Here is a 17913-nt window from a genome sequence, read left to right as displayed (position 1 = left end):
AATCAGCTCTAAAATAATTCCTTACATAAGATTTTATTTTGACTGCCTTAAGTAGGCAAAAATACTGAGAAGAGTGGTTGGAAGAAGGAAATGCTGAGAAATAAAACACAGAAAAAGAATTGTAAGGAGGGTTCATCTTCAGCTGGAGCATTTCCTGGTGAGCTGTAGAGGATAATTTGGATTTCCTTGCTTGGAGCACTGGCTTGGTCCATGGCATCACCTCAGTCCTTGGAGGTGTCTGCTGCATCTTTGGGATGTTTTGCCCTCCCCAGTTAGTTCAGGAATCTCCAGCTGGGAAAAGAAGCTGTTCTGGGAATATATAACACTGAGTCAGGTCTGAAATATCCAAACCATGGGCACTGGGGCAGGGGAAATGATGTTCTGTAGAAGAGCTGGAGCAGGAGTTACGGATTTTAGGAGTGAGGAGGTGGCAGTGCTGAACTGATCCCTGAACAGCTCAGAGAGAACATTTAATGATCAACTTCTGTGCAAAGTATCTCCTCTCCTGCCCTGTTCTGAGCTGCTCAGCTCAAGTGATTTTCTGGAAATCCTAATTCCATCAGCAGTATTGGCAGCTGGATCAGGTGGGAGGATGAAATTTCAGCAGTGCACAGCTCGGTGCCACCAGCAGCCTGAGGCCATTGATTTTAGCTCTGAGGAACTCAGGAAAAAGCTGCCTCTTGGTCCTTCTGCCAACTTTTATGGCTTTGTGGTCTTTCTCCTCCCTCTCTTTTTTCTTTCTTTCTTTCTATCTCTTGTGCAGTTTTGGGAGAGGTCCATGTTACCAAGAAAGGAGCTGAGTGCCCAAGGAAGAGCCTTTCCAAAGGCATCAGAGAGACCTGACTCCTTCCCTGCCTGAGTTCCCTTGGCTTTGCCAGCTCCTTCCTTTGTAACTGCAACTTCCCCTGCTGGCCAGTGAGCCAAGGACCCACAGTCCATTCATTTCTGTTTTAAACTCATTTTTACTTTTGGCCTCTACTGTATTTTCTGGCAATGCATTTATTGATGTATTACATAAAAAAATAACTGCCCTTCTTTTTAACTCTGCAGCTGAAAATGTCACTTAGAGCTACATAACTCTTAGGTTCTGTGCAAAAGCTGCTGGTCATTCCCAGCTTGCTTTCTTTCCCTTTTTCCTGGCTCCTTGGCTCATCCCAGGCCTCCTCAATGGATTTTACATGAGGGGATTGTGTGGTCTTTGCTTTGTAACATTTTGTGTCTTTCTAACTCACTGACAGATGAAGTAAATAAATCACCTGCCTTAAGTTAAAGAGGTGCAGTGGAATTAAACTTGAGTTCAAGCAGCCCAGAGAGCTCCACTTCCTTTTTTCCTGCTCATCCCAGGCCCTGGCACAGCTCCCTGTCAGCTGGGCTGGGTTTACTCCTGGTGTAACTCTGAGGGAGAAGGAAGTGCTGGTACATTGCAGCTCCTTGTTCTGAGTGCCCCAAGCCTGTGTAAATTCACACAGGAGATGAGTGAGCTGGGAGGAGAAAAGTTCATTAGTGCACAAAGGAGAAGAGCAGGAACTCCATCCCAGAGCTCAGGGAACAGGAAATACTTCCCAGAGACCCAGCACTTCTCTTCAGTTGTTCTTAGTGATGCCATAACTCATCTGCAAACGTGTCTGAGCATGTTTGCCCTCTGGAATGGGCTGTGGCTGGAAATCCCACTGCTGTGTGTGTGTGTGCTGTGCTCTCCTGCAGGATATCCATCACCAGAGTGACAGCTGACATCTCCCTGGCCAAGAGATCTGTGCTCAACAACCCCAGCAAGAGGGCGATCATCGAGCGCTCCAACACGCGCTCCAGCCTGGGTAAGGCTCCGGCACGGTGGAATTCAGGGAGTGCTGGCACACAGGAGAAAAGGGACACGATCCCACTGACACACAGGAGAAAAGGGACACGATCCCACTGACACAGGAGAAAAGGGACACGATCCCACTGGCACACAGGAGAAAAGGGACACGATCCCACTGACACAGGAGAAAAGGGACACGATCCCACTGACACACAGGAGAAAAGGGACACGATCCCACTGACACACAGGAGAAAAGGGACACGATCCCACTGGCACACAGGAGAAAAGGGACACGATCCCAGCTGGCACACAGGAGAAAAGGGACACGATCCCACTGACACACAGGAGAAAAGGGACACGATCCCAGCTGGCACACAGGAGAAAAGGGACACGATCCCACTGACACACAGGAGAAAAGGGACACGATCCCACTGCCACACAGGAGAAAAGGGACACGATCCCAGCTGGCACACAGGAGAAAAGGGACACGATCCCACTGACACACAGGAGAAAAGGGACACGATCCCACTGCCACACAGGAGAAAAGGGACACGATCCCACTGACACACAGGAGAAAAGGGACACGATCCCAGCTGGCACACAGGAGAAAAGGGACACGATCCCACTGACACACAGGAGAAAAGGGACACGATCCCACTGACACACAGGAGAAAAGGGACACGATCCCAGCTGGCACACAGGAGAAAAGGGACACAATCCCAGCTGGCACACAGGAGAAAAGGGACACAATCCCAGCTGGCACACAGGAGAAAAGGGACACGATCCCAGCTGGCACACAGGAGAAAAGGGACACGATCCCAGCTGGCACACAGGAGAAAAGGGACACGATCCCACTGACACACAGGAGAAAAGGGACACGATCCCAGCCTTCCAGATCGTGGGATCTCAGCTGGAAGGGACCCACAGGATCGTGGATCCAGCTCCTGTTCCTGCACAGACACCCCAACAATCCTACCCTGGGCATCCCTGTGAGCATGCCCAAACACTCCTGGAGCTCTGGGAATGTCACCACTCCCTGGGGAGCCTGGGCAGTGCCAGCACCCTCTGTGGGGAGAGCCTTTCCCTGAAATCCAACCTGACCCTGCCCTGGCCCAGCTCCAGCCATTCCCAAGATCACATCAGTTCTGCAGATTTAAGTGTGTCTGCAGCATTTTACTGTGTAATCCTGAGCTGGCCTCACAGCTCCTCCTCCTTCCCAGCCCTGTGCTCTTAATTCCACATCACAAGGAGCCAAAGAGCTTCCACTTGTCCAGCCAGGGAAATGTCATTCCTGACCCTAGGACCAGTTCTGTGTTTAATGTTGAGCAGTTACAGCTGAATTTGCTGTCTGGCTGTGAGACTTTGGGTCCTGCCCCTCTCCTCAGTGTCAGCTCTGCTGGGGAACAGTGGCCTGAGGAATTTTTATTTGGACTCCAAGATCTTGGAGGTCTTTTCCAACCTTGATGCTTCTGTGATTGTGTGATTCTTTCGTGTACAAGGGTGGAAATTTGTGTGTATCACGTGCATTCCAATATCCTGCTCTCTGGGACACCATCCCAGGAACTCAGAGCAGTTGGGTTTGGTAAAAAAAGAACCCAAATTCCAAATCTCTGCCATCCTGAGAGACTGCCTGCATGAGAGGTACAGGTAACAGGTTATGTGATGGCAATGCCATCCATTCCCATGTGCAGTGTGACAGTCAGGATATTTTATTCCAGTGCTCTGGGCTTCAGTGGTTTCACCTGCTTTGTTTTCCTTTGCAGCTGAAGTGCAGAGTGAGATTGAAAGAATCTTTGAGCTGGCCAGGTCCTTACAGCTGGTTGTCCTGGATGCAGACACTATAAATCACCCTGCACAGCTTATCAAGACATCTCTAGCACCAATTATTGTCCATGTGAAGGTGTCCTCTCCAAAGGTAATTCCTCACCTTAAAATCCAGGAGAGACCTGGGGGGCAGGGTGGAATCTGCACCTGAAAATGGGGAAAAGTGACATAAGGTACTGCTGGTGTGCTACAGTCCATCCAGCAATCCAGATAATTCTGTATAAATAGAATTTTCATGCTTCTCTATTGTCAGAAATAACTTAGAACCTAAAGTAGGATAAAGCAAAAATGCATTTGAAATTTTTCGAGGGCTCAAACATGATCCAGAGGGAAATGTACCCAGTTCTCAGAGGGGTTATCACAAAGGTTTAGGATATTCTCTCACAAAGGTTTAGGATACTCAAGGGCAATATTTTATGGAGAGCTACTGCCCTTGGTAATCCCCCAGGGGATGTCAGGCTGAGCTTCAGGGAGATCAGTGATCCTTAACTCACCTTTTGCCCTTTCCTCCTGTCAGGTTTTGCAGCGACTGATCAAGTCCAGAGGGAAGTCACAAAGCAAACACTTGAATGTCCAGTTGGTGGCAGCTGATAAACTTGCACAATGCCCACCAGTAAGTACAGAGGAGAGGCTGAAGAGCTCCTGCTTTGTGGAATTGTGATGATTCCTGCTGTGCTGATCCCTGTGCTGAGCTGGGTCCATCCATTATCACTCCCTGGTGGTGCTCACACAGCCCTGCACTCGTGAGACACAAAGTGCTGCAGACTTTCATCCTGCTTATCTCCTGCCCCGGGTTTGTTGTGGTCTTTGGCAGGGTGACAGGGCAGGAGTGACGTGGAGGGCACAACAGATGTGTTCATTAGCAAATTACATCATTTGTGGAGCTCCAGGCCCCAGAGGGACAAAGTCTGAGTTGGGAGAGGAGGCTGCAGAGGCCTCCCTCACTGCACAGGGAGTGTATGGAAAGGGAGAGGGGTGTGTGCAGGCATGTGAGCCCTGATCCTGACCCTGCAGGCCTTTCCAGTCACCTCATCAGAGCACAGCCACTGCTCTCCCACCTCCTGATCAAAGATCCTGCCCTGAATCCTGAATTCCTGCTGATGGAGCAGAGGCCTGCAGGCAGGGCTGTGGGAGAGGCTCTGCAGGGGTTTGGGCAGGGCAGCTCAGACCTGCTTTTGGTTCTGAAAGCCACACCTGGTTTGTGGGACAGAGGCAGTGGAAATGGGCTTGGATGTGGCTTTGTGTAGGATCTGTGTGGGATAGTGGGATGGGAGTGCAGAGACCCCTCTGGTACCAGGGCAGCGACAGCTCCTCTGGGCAGCCTGTTCTGCTGGAGAGCTCTGCTGTGTTACATCTCTCACATGGAATATTTCACTGAGTTGTGATCTCTTGAAATGCTGCTGGGTTATTCCTGTGAGCCACCCAGGTGCCACTAACCCAACCAGAATTGTAACTGTGCTGCAGAACAAACTGATGCCCCTAAAGACCCCCCTTCCCCACTCCTGAGGGGTGTGAGCCGAGGAGCCAATGCCCCTGTTGGAATGGCTTGTGGTGTTTGCCCTGAGCTTACACACAGCACAGCCCTGTGCACATTGTCCTGTGTGTGAAAGGTGTTTCCTGTGGCACCTGCACACAACCCTGGGCAGTTTCACAGCCCTGGGGTGCTCTCCTTACATTGGGTTCCTCTTACTCAGCTCCACTTTGCTCGCATCAGCTGAAATGAGAGGAGTCACCAGAGCAGCCGTGGCTGCCCCTGGATCCCTGGAGGTGATCCCTGGACGGGGCTTGGAGCACTCTGGGATGGTGGAAGGTGTCCCTGCCATGGCAGGAGGTGGATGGGATGGTTTTTGAGGCCCCTTCCAACTCGTGGGATTCCCAGATTCCATGACCTGATCCGTGTGCTGCCGCAGCTCGTTGGGTGCATTGTGGCCCTTGGATTGTCCATCCCCAGCTTTACCAAACTCTGCCTCAACTCCCAGTCCTGGAATTGCATCCCAGTGCTGAAGGCAACCAGGTGAGGCTCCACCTGGATCAGAAAAGCCTCTCCAAATGTCAGTCCCAGGTCTCAGCCTTGAACCCAGCCCTGCTCCAAGGCTGCTTCTACCCTACCTTGCCCAGGAGCTGCTCACAAACCAGCTCAGCACTTTGCACTGCTGATGGGGAGGAAGTGATTGCTGACTTCGAGCTCTCCCAGGGAGGTGACAGTCTGGCTTGGCTTGAAATTAAAGTTAGCCCATGATTTTATTAAGTAAAAGTACATTGCTAAGAGCAAAGGCACTGCTCCCTCTCTCCTGCTTCTTCCCTTTTGCAGCTCAGATTCCTGCAAGAGGAGAATTTGGGGTGTTTGTTTAAAGGAAAGGTCCTTGCAAAGGATGCAGTCCTCGCTGTGTTCCTTTGCTGAGAGCCAGCCATAAGGAATGAGCTGGTGCTGCATGTCTAGACATTGTAAAAATAGCTGTCTCTTTGGGCATATTGGAGCTCAGGAACTGCTTTCATTATTAATTCCTTGCTAATCTGCCCCTGATGCTGCTCGAGCCGGCCTTGGGCACTGCAGGACTCCAGGAATATTGCAGGACTCCAGGAACTCCACTGCAGGAACTGCCAGGGCTCAAGGAAACGCAAACTGCACATCCTTAAATCCACTGCTCATAAACAGTTCATTATGGTTGTTATTTTTTACAACTTCTGAATTCATGCCCATGCTAAGAGAGGGTACAAACCCCTCTGGTCTATCTGACAGACCATTAAAGAGACCTAAAATTATACTGCAGCAGAATTAAAGTGCATTGGTTAATTAAAATATCATTAGGATATATCTGCAAGTTGAAATTCTTCCTCCTCTCAGGTACACAGTATTTCTACAGCAAACCAAAAGAAATAGCAGAGGGCAGTGGCCACTGATCTGCTCTTCAGGAAAGGCCACTTGTACCCCTAGAGAGTCCCCAGGAGCTGTGAGTGCTCCTGTGGTCACTTCTGTGCATGTCGCAAAATCTTGCAGAGGAACTGCTTCACTCCATGACCCTCACAAACAGGGATCTCCCTAAAAGAGATCTGCCAAATACGTGGGAACAGAACAAACCCAGCTGAGGGATGAGCAGAACTGTCCAATACCAGAGAAAACCTGAGTGTTTTATTCTCTGACATTATTCTCTGTCAGACACTGGAGTCAGGACCCTGCCAGGGCTGCAGCTCCTGAGCTCTCCCAGTCCAGTGTTACTGTGCAGTGAAATATTCAAAGGGTGACAGTTGTTAAGAGTTCTAAATCCAGTTTCATTCTTTATTTAAGAAAACATGTTACACTCCCAAGTGTTTCATCTTTTCCAAAGCAAAGTGCATGTAAGCAAACCACATTCTTTTATTTTCTAGTTTAACTGTGTTTTAATTGGTAACTTCTTCCACAAGTGAGTGATAGACTGGAATGTGTGGTGCATCAACATCTGTGTGAATAGCAAAAGAGTAAAAGCAGTAAATAAAGACAGGAGCAAAAGAAGAGCAATAAATATTGAACTGGACTGAGGGATGCAGCATTAGGAATATTCTGATCAGGAGGAAACTCCTCCGTGCTGGCAGAGGAGGAAACTTTCCTCTGCCATGCTGAGAAGAGAGAATAAATTAAAAAAAAAAAAGTAAAAAAAGCTTTATAATTTTAAATCTTATTCTGAGAGCTGTAAAAACAGGTGGGAGAGAGCAGCCTGTGGTTGGTGTTGGTTGCCCTTTACACCCATAGCACCTGCAGTTATTTTCCATTTCCTGTGCTGTTCTCACAGTATTTTGCAAAGTTAAGATTCGAGATGAGATAGGAAGTTGAAGTGCTAAAACAGGGTTGTGTTTCTCTCGAGGGCCTCTGCTGGTTCTGGCAGGTGGGAGGACAGGCAGGATGGAGGTGGTTACTGCCAGCACATGGAGGTGGTGTCTGGAGAATTCCCTGAGGCAGGAATGCTGCTGCTGCCTTCACCGCCCTGGGAGTGGCTTTAGGGCCATCAGCACTGGAAAGAAAGAAAGAAATTGAAGAGTTTTGTGCCCAAAAATAAAACAGGGCTCATGCAACACCCAGGGACCCAGGGCCAGTGTCCAGTGACCCCTGAGGGCTTTGGCTCTTGGGCACCCTCTGAACCCACCTGTACCATTTTCTTTTCCAGCCACGGAATCATGGAATGGTTTGGGTTGGAAGGGACCTCAAACTCCATCCAGTGCCACCCCTGCCATGGCAGGGACACCTCCCACTGTCCCAGGCTGCTCCAGCCCCAGTGTCCAACCTGGCCTTGGGCACTGCCAGGGATCCAGGGGCAGCCACAGCTGCTCTGGGCACCTGTGCCAGGGCCTCACCTCCCTCCCAGCCTGGAATTCCTTCCCAAAGCCGCACTTCTCCTACGGTGTTTCAGTGTGAATCCATGCCCCTTGTCACTCCGTGCTGTTGTGAGAAGCCCTCTCCGCATTCCCGGCTCCCTCCCTGCCCCGCTCGGGTTCCCGTTTATCCACCCCAAGGCTCGCCGCGTCCCCCGCGTCCCCCGGCCGTGACCGCGCTGTGTCCCTGTGCCCAGGACATGTTTGACGTGATCCTGGACGAGAACCAGCTGGAGGACGCCTGCGAGCACCTGGCCGAGTACCTGGAGGCGTACTGGCGAGCCACGCACACGTCCAGCGCCGCGCCCATGACGCCGCTGCTGGGCAGGAGCCTGGCGTCCAGCGCGCTGTCCCCGTACCCCGCCGCCATCTCCGGCCTGCAGGTAGGACCCGGCGCCGCCGCCCCGGGGGCAGCGCAGGCGGCTCTGTCCGCTCTGCCGGGGGCTGTGCTCACACCCGCCCCCGCTCTGTGAGCGCTGCTCCCTCTGGCACTGCCAGCGCCAGCGCTGCAAGCAGTGAGGAGGCTCAGCCCGGTGCTGAGCACTGGGAATGCTCTGCCTGTAGTGGGAACTAAACCACCAAATTCCTAGCCAGGAGTTAGCTCTGTTATGATCCCTTTTATTCTACCCTCGTAACTTCAAACAGTCCCGTTGGGTGGAAAAGCTTGTTCTTTGAGTGTGAATAAAAGACATTATTTTTTTGCCCGTTGAAAAAAATTGTGACCCTTTTTTTCCACAGGGATAGCTCAGACTCGGCTGAACTTTGACACCTCAATCGTGGCATGTAAATAGTCCTTAATGAGAAGTACGTGCTTTATTAAGTTTGAAACCAGAAATGTTTGGGGCTAATAACTGGGAATGCTTGAGGGGCTCAGGATTGCAGGGAACTTTAAATCCTGCAAGTTTCAGTGTGTGTGGGACTCCAGGAGTGTCACTTGCTAATGTACATCAGAAATAGAACTGAACAAATGACATTTAATGAATAATTCACGTGACAAATGTAACGTCTGCTCTGCTTGTGGAGTGTCTGGAAGCAGGTAACAGCTTTGGAGGAAATGACTGTTGTTTGGTGTTCTCAGTTAACATCCAGCCGGTTTTGCTCTGAGTGAGCTGCACTTCCCTGAAGGTGCTTAATTCCTGCACTCACCTTTCTAAAGCCCTGCTTGGTTTTATTGGGACCAGCAAGTCACTGTCTCCTGAGTGGCTGAATGCACAAGCACTGTTCTGTTACTAATAATAACATGCACATGTAAACTGTTGTTTCCATTTTCCACTTGCCTTAAACTTTCAGTTTTCCATCCCTTCATGCCAATAAAATACCATCTGCAGAACTTTCACCTCTTCAGTTTCATTTTGAGCACTGGGTGTATCCACAGAATTTTTTTCAGGCATTTATTTCTCTCTGATCAATGGACACCAGCAATAACTGTGAAATGTTGCTCCATTTACTTAGGGAAAACTCACACTGAAGATGAAAATCACCCCTGTGCAGTGGGCTGGCTGAAGGTATGCATCACTTAATCCCCACTTCACCCGAATTCCAAAGGGTTTGGTGGGATCAATGGTGCTGGTGCTCTGCAGAGGGGTAAATTTCTCCCGGAGTGATCCATGCCCAAGCAGAGGCTGCAGGTTTTCCGTGCCAGGAGGGTTCAGGCCCTGCTGTTTTCCATGGGTGTCTCACAGTAAGGACTTCCACCATCCCTGTTATCCATGAGGAGGTTTTATACTCATTCAAAACCTTGGAAAGATTTGCATCAGCTTTCACTGTGATGATGTGTGTGGTAATTAAAAGGCACTCAGGCTAATTAAACTAGCAAAGGTGCTTGTGATACAGGAAGATTTTATATTCCTTATGCCCTTGGTACCTTGGGGACAGAAAAGCAAAAGCCCAAAGGCTCACGTAGCAGTGAGCCTGGGACAGGCTGTCCCTGCTTCACCAAACCCAGATTTGGGAGACTCCCATTTTCACCTGGCTGTGGCCTGGACTTTGGTTTACTGAGAACTGAAAGTTCTGACTGAACTCCTGACTCACTGAGGTCGTGAGGGTCACACTGTGTGGCACAGATCCAGAGCAGTCAGAGAGGGCACAGCTGGCAGTGCTGGCTCTGCCACACCTGATCTTTGGGAATTGCCTTCCTTAAAGGAAGAGCTCGATCTTGAGCTGAGGGGGAAGAGTAAATTTGATCTTTGTGTAGAAAAATATTTATTGCTCTGAGAAACTGTGGCTGCCCTGTCCCTGGGAGTGTCCCAGGCCAGGTTGGACAGGGTTTGGAGCAGCCTGGGATAGTGGAAGGTGTCCCTGCCCATGACACGGGAAAGAATTAGGTGATCCTGAATTTCCCTTCCAACCCAAACCATCCTGGGATTCTCTTAACTCCTTAGAACCAGTCGTTTGCCTCTGTGACTGGTTAGCTCCAAACACAGTCTAATTTCAGTGCATGGATTCAAATCCTACAGCTCAGGCTTTGGGGGAGATGTTCCTTGGGCTCCAGGGCATCGGGGTTTCAAGCCCATTCCTGCAGGCAGTCATTCCAATCACAGCAGGATCAAAACTTACCTGGGCCATGACTCCACCTGTAACCAGCCCAGGGAAGCAGCAGGATGCAGCCCAAGGGGTGAATTACCACAGAGAAGGCAGAGGGGCGAGCACAGAGTTAAAGCTGCAGCTGATGAGGGGATTAGACATGCAAACTGCATTTGTGTCAGATAAACACAAGGGTAATTGATCATGGAACCCCAGAATGGTTTGAGTTCAAAGGGACCTTAAAGCCCATCCATGGGCAGGGACACCTTCCACTATCCCAGGGTGCTCCAAGCCCTGTCCAGCCTGGCCTGGGACACTTCAGGGATCCAGGGGCAGCCACAGCTGCTCTGGGCACCCTGTGCAGGGCCTGCCCACCCTCCCAGCCAGGAATTCCCAATCTCCCACCCAGCCCTGCCCTCTGGCAGTGGGAGCCATTCCCTGTGTCCTGTCCCTCCCTGCCTTGTCCCCAGTCCCTCTGCAGCTCTCCTGGAGCCCCTTCAGGCCCTGGCAGGGGCTCTGAGCTCTCCCTGGAGCCTTCCCTTCTCCAGGGGAACATTCCCAGCTCTCCTAACCTGCCTGTAATTTCTGAAGCACTTTGCCATAATCCCCACTAAAACCTGGTGCTCTGAGGAGAACTGGGGATCCCCTGGCTGCAGTTCTCCCCAGTTTCTGGGGTGAGGTTGCAGAGGGGCCCCTCGTTCAGGGCCCTTCTCCAGGAGTCTCCCTGGCAACACCCCCTGCTCCATCCCTGCCCCAGCCACACCAGCCTTGGATATAAATTATTCAGGAAAACAGTCGCCAGGCAGAGGCTGGAGCAGCAGGAGGAAGGTTTTATATCCCAGAGAGCAGGGGCTGGAGTTTCAGCACAGAGTTTGTCCTGAGAGATGGGTGCTGATACTCCTCAGAGGTTTCATGTGTGGTGAAAGCAAACGAAATACTTATTTTAGGCTATTTCTTCCTTGTGCCATTAACTGGCAAAAAAATACGAACTCATTTTGTTCATGTGACAAATGCTGGGCATTGTCACTGTTGGAACGTGAGGAGAGCAAAGGCTTCTAATTAATAAATTATCTTAGGAAGGGATTTTCTGTCAGCATATTTAAATACTGTGTTTCAGTTGAAAGAATTTATTATCTAAAGATTTCAGCGTCCCCTTGGCTGCCTGCTGAGCAGCCCGTCATTGGTTTGGTCATAGGAGGGGTTTTAAATAAGGCTCAGAGCTGCACCTTTAAAAACAACCCAAACAAACATCTTCAGATGTTTTCCAAAACCACACGCTTAGACATTCCCTAAGCAGAGTAGCAGCGTGACTGTTCTGTTCCTGATCAGAGAAAAGTGATAAATGCTGACTACATCAGCTCACTTTTCATGCTCGATGTGATGCTCAGCAGGGCGAGCTTCCCGCTCCAGGACCCAGAGGCGGCGGGCTGCGGCCCTGAGCAGCCGGGCTGGGCTGGCCCCGGGCGAGTCCCCGGTGGCCTTGCAGAGGCTGCGGGGCCTGTGCGGGCAGGGCAGGACCGAGGCGGGCGGCCGGGGCGGGAATTAACGCTGCCCTTGTTTGGCCCCCGCAGAGCCAGCGCGGGAGGCACGGCGGCCACTCCGCGGAGAACTCGCCCGTCGAGCGGCGCGGCCTCATCACCTCCGACGAGAACTACCACAACGAGAGGGCTCGCAAGAGCAGGAACCGCCTGTCTTCCAGCTCCCAGCACAGCCGAGACCACTACCCCCTCGTGGAGGAGGAATACTCCGACCCCTACCAGGACTTGTACAAACCCCACCGGACCCGCGGCTCCCCCGGCGGATACAGCCACGACTCACGGCACCGGCTCTGAGTCCGGGACTGGGGAAAACCAGGATCCGTCCCTTGAATCCTCGCCATAACGTAGCTAGAAATAACAATTAGATCATGTTAATTTGGCAGGTGTGACGGTGACACTGCGGTCGCGCTCTGCTGTCATTGATGTTTAATTAGGGGGCAGCAAAACCCAGCCCGGCCCTTCCGTTTCTGCCCGATCATAGAGGTTGTTTTTGGGATTATTTTTGGGTTTAATACAGCGTTTGCATTTATAGCCATATTTTTTTCTTGTCCTTAGGTATTAGACACATCCGTTTGTAATTTTGGGTACTTATCGAGGCACTTATAAAATGATTTCCTGTGCTGGAAATTCCAAATGACCAGTTCCAGTTGGAACCAATTTATAAACCAATTCCTGTTGGAATTTGGGTGAATTGACTGGAAAGTCGACGTGAGCATGTTGGGAAAAAAAAAAAAAAACAAACACAAAGAAAAATCTGAAAATCACAAACCACTGAAAGTCAGAAAGTCAGCTCCAGTATTTGTTTGCTGGGAGCTCAGTTTCCATTTCAGGTTAGAATAAAAGGATTTATTCTAATGATTTTTTTTTCCAGAATGGCTTTTTCAGACAAACCAAATGTAAACTCTCGAGAGTGCCAAATACCCCAAATTATTGCAGCAGTTACAAAACGCTTTCCAGTTCAAAATTATTTTTAGACCTGGCATGAATGTTGCAGCCAAATGATTCTTGAGTTCAGCCAGTCCTGACAGCTTTGTCGGGACCAGCAGGGAGGAACTGCGACAGGAGACGGGAAATAGGGACAGGAAAAGGAACAAACTCCATCGCCTGTGTGCGTGGAGGTTGGGAAGAGTCTTTTTTTTCCCCACTCTTTCACCTGAGTACAGCTAGAAGTCCCAAAACATACCAGGAGTATTGAGACATCAGGTTTTTCTCCCATTTTTATCCTGCTTTTAAAAGGGAAAACACCCCCCTCCTCTGACCCCGTGTGTAGAGTACCTCCATCGCAGTAGCCCGGGTAGCTGCCCACGAGTTCCATCTCCCCAGAGGCACCTCTGAATGTCTGACAGTCCCAGCGGCGCACAAGAACCCTCCAGAAGATCCATTCCAGCCATGAAACCCCAGGGGAGGGAGTGGGCTTAACCAGTCATCAGTGATGAACATTTCCAACAGCATCTCGGTCAGAATTGCAATAAAAAGGGAATATCAGACAAAAATCTGCTCCCAGGGAAGTCCTAGAGCTGATTCCAAGCTTTGGATTCCAAGAGCCGTGATAAATCCTTGGAGTTACTGCTGCCTTACTTCCTACCAATCATTCCTTTCACCTGCTGAGTCTTGAGTTCCTTCCGAGAGATGAATTTCTGTGGTTGCACCTTGTGTTCTACACCATCAGTGAAGCCTTAGATCCCGTGGGATTGAAAATTGGCCCCCGTTGCCCGTTTTGTACAACCACTGACATCTTCCAGCAGAGCCTCCCGAAATTCCCCGCCGCACACATTCCCTGGAGTTCAGTTCTGCTGAACATGCATTGTTTATGCAGGTTCATGTCACAACTTCTTTTCTTTTCCCCAAAATAAGGATCCTTAACTTTTTTATTTGCTTGTTTTCCTCCCAAAGCCTGCTGAAGCCAGGCTTTGAAAGCATGTAGCACTAAAGGAATTTCTGGAATATTCCAGTTTCTTCTACTTCCTGGACCAGTTGGCAAAGGCCACTGGTGTTTCCACTGGAGTCTGATTATCCTCTTGAAGTTACTGGGAAAAGCAATCCACGTCCTTTGTGGGACACTCAAACTCACACCCATCTCCAGCAGCATTAAAAGGTGGCACACACCTGATTAATTAATTAATCATTGTAACGAGCCCACTGCCTGACAGGCAGCTCCAGCACCACTGGGTGAGCATTCCCAAGGAAAATGGAGATCTGTGCATCCACTGCAGTCCCGGAGTTCTGGATGGATCTGCCAGACCTGATCCTGCCCGATTCCCTCTGGCTGCAGATGCCGGAGGAGCGCTGAGGCTGAGGGGACACGGCAGGACCTGGCCTGGGACAGCAGCTCCTCCAGGATTCTGACTGCAGCACAGTGGGGCATCCTCCAGGAAGTTTTCCAGCCCTTTTTCCATGTACAGCACACAGACCTGCATGAGAAAGGAGGCCTTAGGCGACCCCTTCTTCTCTGAGCTTGTTCGTGCATTGAAGTCCTGATTGCAGGGAGCTGTAGAACCCTGGGCAGCAGCTGCTTCTCTTTATTCTGCACTAGATTAGGGATCAGCTCATTAACTGCTTGAGGAGATTTGCATATTTGCATATTTGCAGTCGCTGCAAAGCACATAGATTTCCTAGAGCCTTGTTTTTAAGTCTTCCATGTCACCCCAGGCCAGGGAAGGATCCCCAGGCACCACACCTCTGCACAGTCCATCCCCTGAACATCTCAAGTGCCAAAACGACTTGGGTTTGACAAAAACAAACCCGTGAGGAAGTCAGGGATGGGCCTGGGGCCCTTCATGCCATGGCCTTGACTCCTGGGTGTGCTGAGTTTCTCCCGTTCCATTGTAATGAAAGGAACCAGGGGCCCTGCAAGTCTCTCTCCCTCCTCGCTGGGGTGTTTAAATCTTTGAGAAGAGATACTCAAATACAAATACACCATGCTGGGGGACACTTTATTTAGTGCAGATACCATGGGCAGGCTTTGTTTGAAAAGGGATTTGTGTTGAGGACACAGCGAGGAGTGAAAGCTGTGCTGGGGATCAGGATTGGAACTCCCGGGGATCCCAGCACTGCTGAGCAGCTCTGTTGTGGCTGAGTTGAAATTGTGGAGTTCATGTGTTCCTGGCCGAAGCAATCCAGCCTCATTCTCCAGTCCTCACATCATTTCTTGGTATTAAAATAATGCTGAAGACCAGAGCTCTGTTCTGAGCTCTGGCACAGACAGAGGGTTTAGAAATGTTTATAAAATAGAGATTTTTTTAAAGTTTTGTTGTTATCCGAGTTTCTCGTTCAGGACACTCTGGGATTAGCAAGGATTTAACCAATCAAGGTGATAACAATAATCTGTAAAGAGAAAATTCAGCACATTCTTATGTTTGGGAATCAACTCTTTTAATTGTTAACCTTTGAATTTCAAATACTTTCTCCTTGGAGTTGTATTTAACATGTACAGATTGTTTTCCTGATGCCAAACATTTCTCCCATGGGATGTGCAGCTCACAGCTGCTGATATCTGTAACTCCAGTTGGATGCCAAATCTGAATTCACCACAGAATCCCCTGGAGCATCCAGACTCTCCCATCTTTACTGACTTCACCATTCTAAAATAATGTTGTTATTCCTGTTGTTCACAGCACAGTGATTTGGGTAAGTCAGGGGTTCTGACACTCCTTTTTTCTTTAATAATCCATTGAATGTGTCCTCTGCTGCTTTTCTTTCACAAGTTCAGTACTCCTGACACTTGTCCTTGATTCCACATTCCTGATTTTTTTAAGGCAAAATAATTGGGGACTACACATGACAAAATCAGATATATATTTTATAAAATGCCATTTATACAAACCTGGGTTTGCTCCTAAAAATATGCATTTTAAATTGAGTTCTGTTACCCCTGGTGGTGCCAGTCCAGGTTTGGATCCATGGGATTCTGCCATGTATTTTGGTGGAGTTTCCTCTCATTCCCTCAAATATTAGTCCTACAAAGGCTGCAGGACCCTGTAATGCAGCCAAGCTGAACTGGGGAAAAGGAGTTAAAGTGATCCTAAAAGAGAGTGTGGTGTCATGTTAAGGGCATCTGAATAACCTTGGTGAGGTTGTTACCAAGCCCAGTTTATTTTATATAGAAAAATAAAGGCATAGCTTAAAAAAAAAAAAAAGGGAAATTTTAATAAAGTTGTAAAATATATGTAAGGAATTAGTAACTCAGAGAAACAGGTGAAAATGCTACTTAGTCAAATTTCAGATTTCTTTCACTGTGTGTGGAATCTACTCAAGAAGTCAGGAAAAATATTGTGATTAAATCCATCCAGAGAATTTGGGGAGGAGGTGGAAATCATTTCAGATGTTAACGAGCCTCTCTCCTTTATTCCCTTGAAGCTGGGAGCAGCCTTGCCTTGGTCTCAGGATTTATGGACCTGCCTCGGGAATTTGGGAAACCAAATTTCCTTGGCAGTGACACCAATTCCTGTCTTGCCCAAGAGCAAGGCCTGCCCAGGGGTGGCACCTCCTGATCATCCCCTGCCTTATCAATATTGCCTGAAAACCAAACTAATCAACTGTGACAGCCCCTGTTCAATCTGCTCTGCAGCACACAATCCACAGAGCTCCAAATTCTCTCTTTTGCCAACGGTGTGAACACAGAGCAAGGGAAAAGAAGCACATCTGTAATAGCACAAATTGACAATAATTCCACTCCTGCACCTGGCATCGTGGTTTTGGAACCAAGGGGGAGATTTCTGATCCAGCATCAGTGGATTTATTGCATTTTTGATCTGTTTACTCGCTGCCTGATACTTCAGCAGTTGATTTTGTCATTTTGCACATGGGATTGATTTTTCAATAACGTGTATCCCTTCCATATAAATCAATTAATGACAACAAAAAGAACCTTTCCAAATCACAAAGCCCACTGCGTTCATTTCTGATTTCCTCCTGGAAGCTGAAATCGCATTTCTAACTTTAATTTTGGCCAATGTGTAGATCTGGGATGTGACTGGTGAATCCGTCAGCAGCCCAAGGTCGGGAGTGAAACGCTCCCGGTGAAAGTTTGGAGCTTGGAGGTGGGAGAGGGAGGAGCACAGCACCCAGAACTCCCAAGAACTGCAGACCTGCAGGGACTGTGCGTGGGCCCAGGTGTGTTTGGGATTTGGGACACACCTCTGGATTCCCCCGGCGCAGACAGGGAGGGTCAGGCCAGCAAGGTGCAGCCCGTGTGTGAGCAGAGCGGGGAGAAAGTCGGGATCAGCCATTCCAGCTGCAGACTCCAGACCTTGGGCTCCTCACATCCCGGGAAATCTCTGTTTCTCAGCCCAGCTGGCTCCCAGGGAGAGCCTGGCAGCGCTGCCTCGCTGGGAGCCAGCTCAGAGCCACGCTGGTGAAGACATTACTGCCTTTACTGGGACAGAGCCACCCCAAATTTGTGTTTTCTGCTGATTTTCCCTTTGTTTTGCCCTCTAGACCCCGTGTGTGTAGCACCCGACCAGGCATGTGGGTACCATATACTATGCAATGTGTACAGTGGTGCATGCTCTGCTCTCCCTCTGCTTTTAGTGGCTTTCAAAGAAAACGACAAAAATGTAAAAAAAGAAAAAAAAAAAGAAAAGAAAAAAAAAAGTGGTGTTATTTTTGTGACCAGGATCATGCAGACTGCATGCCCATAGTATCCTCATTTCTATGGATTCGTTTTCTGGAATTTAGATGTACAAAGATGAACTGCATTACAATAACTTTTCTACAATAAATGAACAAAACTACCAAGCGTTTAAAAGTCTGTCCAGTCTCTTTGTGTCCTGCACTGAGATGGGGAAAATGCTCGAGACAGGCGGGAGAAACCCGGAGTCCTGTGGCATTTCTGTTGTTTGCCAATAGTTTTTGGCAGCAGCCTCACGTGTTACATTTTTAGGAAAA

At 49.3% G+C, this 17913-nt stretch overlaps 1 protein-coding gene across 2 annotated transcripts in view; it reads left to right on the top strand.

Annotated features, from left to right (window-relative positions):
* Window positions 1-17913, top strand: part of CACNB4 (calcium voltage-gated channel auxiliary subunit beta 4) — an 83104-nt gene extending 65191 nt beyond the window's left edge. For both annotated transcript variants that reach the window (XM_063401052.1, XM_063401053.1), the window contains 5 exons: window positions 1705-1814; window positions 3562-3713; window positions 4140-4235; window positions 8164-8349; window positions 12061-17913. In XM_063401052.1, coding sequence (XP_063257122.1) covers window positions 1705-1814; window positions 3562-3713; window positions 4140-4235; window positions 8164-8349; window positions 12061-12321 — 805 coding nt within the window. In that variant the 3' untranslated portion in view covers window positions 12322-17913. The remainder of the gene's footprint in view (window positions 1-1704; window positions 1815-3561; window positions 3714-4139; window positions 4236-8163; window positions 8350-12060) is intronic.

Source organism: Prinia subflava, chromosome 6 (assembly GCF_021018805.1).
Source record: "Prinia subflava isolate CZ2003 ecotype Zambia chromosome 6, Cam_Psub_1.2, whole genome shotgun sequence".
Lineage (NCBI taxonomy): Eukaryota > Metazoa > Chordata > Aves > Passeriformes > Cisticolidae > Prinia > Prinia subflava.
Note: the sequence above shows the minus strand (reverse complement) of the source record. Positions and strands in the feature narration are given on the sequence as shown.